At 35.3% G+C, this 8,306-nt stretch overlaps 1 protein-coding gene across 4 annotated transcripts; it reads left to right on the forward strand.

The window, feature by feature from the left end:
- Nucleotides 1-280: 280 nt before the first annotated feature.
- On the forward strand, nt 281-4,970 carry LOC114422978 (putative pentatricopeptide repeat-containing protein At3g16890, mitochondrial). Of its 4 annotated transcripts, none has more exons than XR_003668774.1 (2): nt 281-4,274; nt 4,384-4,970. XR_003668774.1 is itself a non-coding variant. In XM_028389558.1 (2 exons), exons 1-2 carry the CDS (start codon nt 401-403, stop codon nt 4,017-4,019), a joined length of 2,022 nt encoding a protein of 673 aa, XP_028245359.1. In that variant the 5' UTR covers nt 281-400; the 3' UTR covers nt 4,020-4,970. The 4 variants fall into 4 exon arrangements, 1 of the variants encoding a protein (XP_028245359.1); XR_003668775.1 differs by having other exon boundaries at nt 281-3,027; nt 3,989-4,970; XR_003668776.1 differs by having other exon boundaries at nt 281-2,518; nt 3,989-4,970.
- The last annotated feature ends 3,336 nt before the right edge of the window (nt 4,971-8,306 follow it).

Below are 8,306 nucleotides of genomic sequence, written 5' to 3' on the forward strand. Positions count from 1 at the left end.
AATGTCAATGAGTGGATTCTCCAGTTGTTATCGTCTTCTCATGCCCAACAATTTCTTGTTTGCTGATGGATCATTTGGCTTTCGAGGAATGCTTGAATTTTCAGGGACGTGGTCTGACCCTCTTGGCTACTTGAATTTTCAGGGACGTGGTCTGACCCTCTTGGCTAGTTAGTTGTTGGGAAGGCCAAGAATGCCCATTCTATGAAAAGGGTAAGTTTGGAAAGAGAGAAAAAAATTTGAAAAGTTAAATAAAATAAATATTCAGTTTCTATTAGTTGGAAGGAAAAAAAAACAAAACACTATCACTAACAGGCCGAGGCAGCATCACTCACTCAGACACTCACTCCACCCCAATGCTTTCTCTCTTCTCAGACCTTTACCCTCTTCCAAACAAACAAACATGCCTCTTCAACTTCAACCCTTCTTCAGGCACATCAAGCCCCCAAACCAAACCCCCTCCACCAACCTCATTCCCCCAAAACCCTTAAACCCTCTCCAAACACCCCCTTCTTCTCCTTCTTCACCCCCCATCGACCATCTATACATTTCACAGCTCCTCTCAAGACCCGATTGGGCCGTGCTTCTAAACCACGACCTCTCCTCAAAGACTCTACTCCTCAACCCTAGTTACGCCGTAAGCATCTTCCAGAACCAACAAAACCCCTCCCACGCCATCAAGTTCCACTCCTGGCTCTCCCACGTCAACCCTACATTGGCAGCACACAACTCCGTGCACCGCGCCTTGCGGAACACGCTGCACCGAAAAGGCCCCGCGCTTCTCTCCGTCGACTTGCTCCGGGAGCTTCGCAATTTAGGGTTTCGCGTCACGGAGGACCTGCTCTGCGCTTTGTTAGCAAGTTGGGGAAGGCTAGGTTTAGCAAATTACTCTGCTCACGTCTTCTGTCAGATCTCGTTCCTCGGTCTTTCCCCCACCACTAGGTTATACAATGCTCTCATTGATGCTTTAGTGAAATCAAATTCAATTGACCTTGCTTATTTGAAGTTCCAACAGATGGCGGCGGATAATTGTGTTGCCGATAGGTTTACGTACAACACACTCATTCACGGGGTTTGCAAGGTTGGGGTGGTCGATGAGGCGCTCCGGTTAGTTAGACAAATGAAGGATAAGGGACATTTTCCTAATGTGTTCACTTATACAATGCTGATTGAAGGGTTCTGTATCGCGAGCAGGGTTGATGAGGCCTTTGGAGTTTTTGAGACAATGAAGGATAGTGGGGTTTATCCAAATGAAGCCACTGTAAGAGCATTGGTTCACGGGGTTTTTCGCTGCGTGGATCCTAGTAAGGCACTTGAGTTGTTATCTGAGTTTTTAGATAGGGAGCAGGAGCAGGAGCGCGTTCATTTTATGTTAGCTTGCGATACTGTGTTGTATTGCCTTGCAAATAATTCTATGGCGAAGGAGATGGTTGTGTTTCTGAGGAGGGTTCTGGGAAGAGGAGGTTATTTCCCTGGTAACTCTGTTTTCAATGTCGTAATGGCTTGTTTGGTTAAGGGAGCTGAGCTGAGAGAGACGTGTGATGTATTTGAAATTTTAAGAAAGCAAGGTGTGAAGGCAGGCATTGGTGCTTTTCTTGCGCTTATTGAAGTATTATACAAGAATGAATGGAGAGAGGAGGGGGATCGAGTTTATGGTCAATTGATTAGTGATGGGCTAATTTCAAATGTCTTCTCATATAACATGATAATTAATTGCTTCTGCAGAGCCAAATTGATGGATAATGCGTCTGAGGCTTTCAGAGACATGCAGGTTAGAGGCGTTGTTCCCAATCTTGTTACTTTCAATACACTTATTAATGGCCATTGCAAGGATGGAGCAATAGATAAGGCACGGAAGCTTCTGGAGAGCCTTTTAGAAAATGGACTTAAACCTGATATCTTCACTTTTAGCTCTATAGTTGATGGACTCTGTCAAATAAAAAGGACCGAGGAAGCTCTTGAATGCTTTACTGAGATGATTGAGTGGGGCATCAATCCAAATGCCGTCATTTACAATATCTTGATTCGATCTTTATGCACCATCGGGGATGTTGCAAGGTCAGTGAAACTTTTAAGAAGAATGCAAAAGGAAGGAATAAGCCCTGACACCTACTCCTATAATGCTTTGATTCAAATCTTCTGTAGGATGAATAAAGTTGAGAAAGCTAAAAAGCTTTTTGATTCAATGTCAAGATCTGGCTTAAATCCAGACAATTACACTTACAGTGCTTTTATAGAGGCACTGTCTGAATCTGGGAGATTAGAGGAAGCCAAGAAGATGTTTTACTCAATGGAGGCAAATGGTTGCTCACCCGACTCATATATATGTAACCTAATTATTAAAATATTGGTTCAACAGGAATATGTTGAAGAGGCTCAAAACATCATAGAAAGGTGCAGACAGAAGGGAATATCTTTAAATTCTATTCCTAATTTGTAGACTAGTTTTCCGCTAATTTTTAGGATGCTGCTACATTATTGAGCTTTTGAAATTGAAGAGGGTGCAGGTAAGAGGGTACAGGTATGTTAGATTATAAAGTTCTGTTGATATTGAGATCTCGTTATATGGTGGGTCACAGATTATTTATGCAAATGTATGCATGTACTTTTTGGCCATTTCAACACAAAAATAAAGAATACAATAAGAAATTTACTTTCTCCTTATTATTTGGTCACTTTCCTTTCATCATCATCCTTAGTGGTTTTGATGGTGGCAGCTTGGTTAACATGTTATACCATGCTTCCACTGTTGCTGGATTTAACTTACAAATTGTGCTGTTTTTCTGGAATCCACAAACAATGCCCTTTTCCATCGTTGTCTCCATTAATGGAGTAATATCGTTCGCTTTACAAGCACTGTGGTCGAATTGGGGAGGCTGGGTCAGCCCATGACAGCCAGGGCTCCATCTTTCATAGCTACCCAACCCATCCTGTGTGTGGAAGAACACGAATTTGGTGTCAGTCTCATGACAGGACAACCCAAGATATCAAGTTTTTTGGCCATAGGCCCTTTTGGCAGTCTCTTATGATGTTAGTAGTTTTAGTACTATTATTATGGGTGTATATCTTACACATTTCCCTTAATCAATGTAATATATTATTTCTCTCTTGTCCTCATTTTTCACTTTTCCCCATACTTTCAACTGGTCCCATACATCTTTCCCCATAATAGCAAACAATTGCAGCCCTATATGATCCCGAAAATCCACTAGGAAACCCTGAATGAATATTAAAGGAAAATAAAGCATTTTACTCAGATTAGATTATTTTAGTTTCTTCTTCCTTTTGACCCAAATGGTAAATTTTGACACTATTTTCAACCATAAATTCTTACAAAATTAATATATTTATGATCTAGACACATTTCCAGATGTTTTCCTATTATTCCTTTCATGTATTCCCTGTTGATATTGATCCTATCAAATATCATTGTCAAACACATTTTATTGAGTTGAACTGGTCAGAGTCTAGATCAGCTTGCTTTTGAAGTTCTAACAAATGGATTACCCTTGAAGCATTTGCATGAATGTTCATCTTCTAAGACCATATTTACAAAACTAGTATTTATTTTATATTTTTACTCTTTGATGTAGGCACCCTTTGCTATAGGAAGTTATTCCCTTATTCGTTGTGAGAGGGAAGGATGTGGGTGGTAGCTACTTCTAGAGTTAATGTTTGCATTCTATTATGTCTTTAGGGACATTAATCATCTGAGATGAAGATGCTAGGCATAAATGGACTTCTAATTTCCCAAAGAGCGTTTCAATGAAATCATGCAGCCAAGCTCTATGTTTAATTACGATATATCTATTCTGCATGTTTTCTCTTTTGAACAGATTGAAAATTATTATTTTTGCTGCTTGGTGAAATATACTTTTACTGTTAAAATTAGTTTGAACATGAAGTCTGCTGAACTGGATGTGACATTGTGATATTACTAAAATTTTCAGTGTGAGGATTATCAATGTAACCTTTCTTTTGTTCATTGCAGGTTGAGTATGGCAGGTTTCTTAATTGCCTGAATTTTTTCAACTTCTTTCTCAATTTTGTGTGGCAAATATAATAGCTATATGGACCTTGAAAGCTTTAATAAGCAATATTTGAGTTGAAGAGGTGGTCATGACGTGACTTGCCATCTTAGTTTTCCAAGAGATTGATTAACACTTTCGGAAAGCGTACGGCAGCACTAGCAAAAAAAGCATTGTCACATCAACTGTCGTTACAAGGGATTTTGGATTTCAATCATAATGCAAGTTGGTTTTTAATCTTTCATTCAGGTAACGTTATGTCCAACAGCAATAGGCATGTCTGTCTGATATATCTTTTACCATCCACTCAATCTTACCATCTACCTTTTATAAGTTCATGTATAAATGTTCTTTGTAGTGGCTTAGTGGCTATTTCTTGAGCAATAACTAGGAACAAGCCCTGGCAACTCCTTTAATGCTTTGATTCAAATATTCTGTGGGATGATTGATGAATAAAAAGCTAAAAAGCTTTTTGATTCAATGTCAAGATCTGGCTTGAATCCGGACAATTACACTTACAATGCTTTATGGTGTGCGTCTGAATCTGGGAGATTAGAGGAAGCCGAGAAGATGTTTTACTCGATGCAGGAAAATGGTTGCTCTCCCGATTCATATGTATAACTTAATTATTATTAAAATATTGATTCGGCAGGACTATGTTGAAGAGGCACGAAACATCATAGAAAGATGTTGATAGAAGGGAATGTCTTTAAATTCTATTCCTAATTTGTTGATCAATTTTCTACTAGTTTTTAGGATGCTGTTTACATTATTGAGCGTTTGAAAGTGAAGATATTGATTCCGGGATACAGGTACCTCAGATATAAAAGCTCTGTTGACATGAAGATTTTATATGGTGGGACACAAGAATTATTTATGCACATATATGTATGTAGTTTTTGGTCATTTCAACACAAATAAAAAATACAATAAGAGCTTGGTATAGCGGTTTTGATGGTGATAACTTTGTTAACATGTTATACCATGCTTCTACTCTTGCTGTGGTTCTTACAAACTGTGTTCTGGAGTTGAGAGACAGACATCACCCTTTTCCACCGTTTTATCCATTAAAATTATTTATCATTTATATCTCAAATTCATCATAAAAATATATTTGGATATATAAAATAAGAATTTGATTGTTCTGGGTACAAAAAAATGATGAAATAATTAGCTTAATTTTAAAAATAGAGGAATTTAATTAGTTAAAAAATTGAGGGACTAAAATTATACATAGACCATACTGTAGGAAGTAAAAATATAATTAGGCCTAAATTTAGTTAAGAAAAAAATATAGTAAAAAGCAACTACAGTAAAAAAAAAAGTAAAAATAATTTCCATTTCCTGCCAACAAGAATGGTATAATAATACTAACACAAGAAAAAAAAAATTAAAAACTAGGGACCCCAGTAGAGTGCATTAATTTGAGGTCGCCAACGGTCATGCAGGAATTAACCACATCTGATAGGTTTTTTTGTTTTTTAATGAGATACTACTCATTGTTTCTTTCAAAAGCTGCTCAACAATACAATGTGGGACATCGTTGAAATAGTAGTGGCCAACATAAAAATTAGATACCTTGCTAGTAAGTCGCCAACTAAATTTCCTTACCTCTTTACAAAGCCAACGTGTAAGTTTTCATATTTGTGACTCATTGATACATAATTACATATACCCATTGTACATAAACACCAGGAGAAAATAGCTGCAACAATACATTTTAATATCAAATCATTTTAAGAAAACATGCATGCAATGCAATTAACAAACTCGCAGACAATCCAAAAGAGTTCAACCTGTTCTAATAAATTTCATTAAATTTCTACCAATAACCATCTTCTAATAACCGTCCCTGCATTTCTCCTATAATATTAACATAATTCAAGCACAAAAATATTCCACTACCAGAAAATAAAATATAAAAACCACAATCTGTCATACAAAATAATAAACATAACCTAAAATTAACAAACACAGCTTAAAATTAATAAACACAACCTTAGGTCTTAAATTCCCAAATAAACCAAAATTAGTACTAACCAAAAAGGCCTGAAGCCATAAATGACCAAATGCTCAAAGTATTAGTATAATATATTTTTTTTATTTTTTATTATATTATATAGATATAGATAAACCTACTAGGTTTAATAGGTTTTTTTATAAATCTAACCATGACCTATTTAAATTTACTTTTTTATTAAACAAACAAGGTCAATTCAGATTTTAAATGATCAGACCATAGGTTCTCTATTTAAGGTCCAGTCATATCTCATCCCTACATAGAACTAAGATGTTGCCTACACATCTAATAGGTTAAACTACTAATTTAATATTGTTAAAGTATTTTAAAAATTAATAGGATATTATTAAAATATCTAAAATTGTAATTTAGTCCTCCAATTATTTTTTGTTGACATGCAAGGAAATGTGACCTCAGGGGAATTACCAAAAAGGGTTTTTATTTGTAACTTACCAAAAGGGGGCAAATTTTAAGATTAATACCCAAATAGGGGTAAGTAGTGGAACATCATATGACTTCTAATGACGAATTCGAAAAAAATTGCATGACTTTTGTTTTTTTTTTTTTTTTGCTGAAGTCATAAAAAAGTAAACTGACTTCTGATTTTTTTTTTCAAAAAAAATTAATGTGAAGTCATAAATTGGTTTATGACGTCGAAGTTTTTAATTTTTTTAAAAAATATTTATTTGAAGTCATAAACCAATTTATGACTTCAAAGTCGTAATTTTTTAATTAATTTTTAACAAATTTAAATTAGTTTTAATCTATAGTTTTATTTATTTATTTTTTCTATATTTTTGTATATTATTTTATTTAATATTTTCTATATTTTGTAGATTTTTATATTAATATTTTTTTATGTTTTTGTAGATTTTTTTATTTAATATTTTCTATATTTTTTTTACTAAAGTTAAGGATTATTATTTGTTTTGTAAATTAGAAAAATAATGTAAACAAAAGACTTAAATTTAAATAAAAAAAATAAAAATGTACTACACATTTGTTTAAGAAAAGATATTAATAGTGGGATGATGTCCTACAACGAGTTCTTCTGAATATGCGTCGAGGTCTTTCATCTTGTTATTGGATCAAGGATTCTAACCAACTTTTGCTTTTCTGTTTGTAATTCTGTTTTTTTTGTTTTAGTTATTTTCTTCTATTTCTCCATATGTGTATAGCTGATAACTAGAGGCTACACAACTTTGTAATCTTCATGCAAACTAATCAACACAGATTCTGAGTTTCTTCAGCATCTTTTTGTTTCTTTCTTCCTTCATGTATTTTCTTTTCATGTTATTACAAGGCTAATAACTTCAATATGGTATCAGATGAAAAAGAATCTCTACGGTCCTATTCTTCAATGGGCATGTGATCTTCCCCTTTGTCTCTCTTCTCCTAATTACTCTCCCATCAACTTTTTCGGTTTGGATTCATGGCAACACAAGTTAAAGATTCCAGTCAAGATCCCTTTCATTCACTGTTTCTACATCATTTGGATGGACCGGGACTTATCCTTGCCTCCCAACCTCTTAATCCACAAGAACTACACCACATGGAGCAACGCAATGATGGTAGCTCTTTCGGTGAAGAACAAGGTGGCCTTCATCGATGGTTCCGTCCCAATGCCAACCATAGCCGATCCTACATATGCCGCATGGACTCGTGGTAACAATGTTGTCATTTCTCGACTTTATAATTCTGTTTCTAAAGATATCATTACCAACATCTTGTTTGCAAATACGGCTAAGGAAATTTGGGACGATTTGAAAACATGATTTTCCAGAAAGAATGGCCCAAGAATTTTCCAATTGAGAAGACAACTAATGTCATTACAACAAGGAAATGATGATGTTAGTACCTATTATACCAAATTAAAATCGGTTTGGGAAGAACTCTTAGGTTATAAACCAACCTTCCAATGCAAATGTGGCGGGTTACAAACTCTACAAGTTTACAATGAATCTGAATATGTCATGTCCTTTTTAATGGGCCTAAACGATAGTTTTGCTCAAATCCAGGGTCAGATTCTCCTCTCTGATCCTCTTCCCCCCATTGGTAATGTCTTTTCTCTTGTTATTTAAGAAGAAGCACAAAGAGAAATTGTTGTAAACCACATACCTTCTCTAAACTCTAACTCTATGGCCTTTGCTGTCAATTCTACAACCAAGAACACTACTAATGGTAAAAGTAGAAATGCCAAGAAAGAGAGACCTCAATGTGCTCATTGCAACTTGTTGGGTCATACCAAAGACAAGTGTTAC

This window comes from Glycine soja, chromosome 8 (assembly GCF_004193775.1).
Source record: "Glycine soja cultivar W05 chromosome 8, ASM419377v2, whole genome shotgun sequence".
Lineage (NCBI taxonomy): Eukaryota > Viridiplantae > Streptophyta > Magnoliopsida > Fabales > Fabaceae > Glycine > Glycine soja.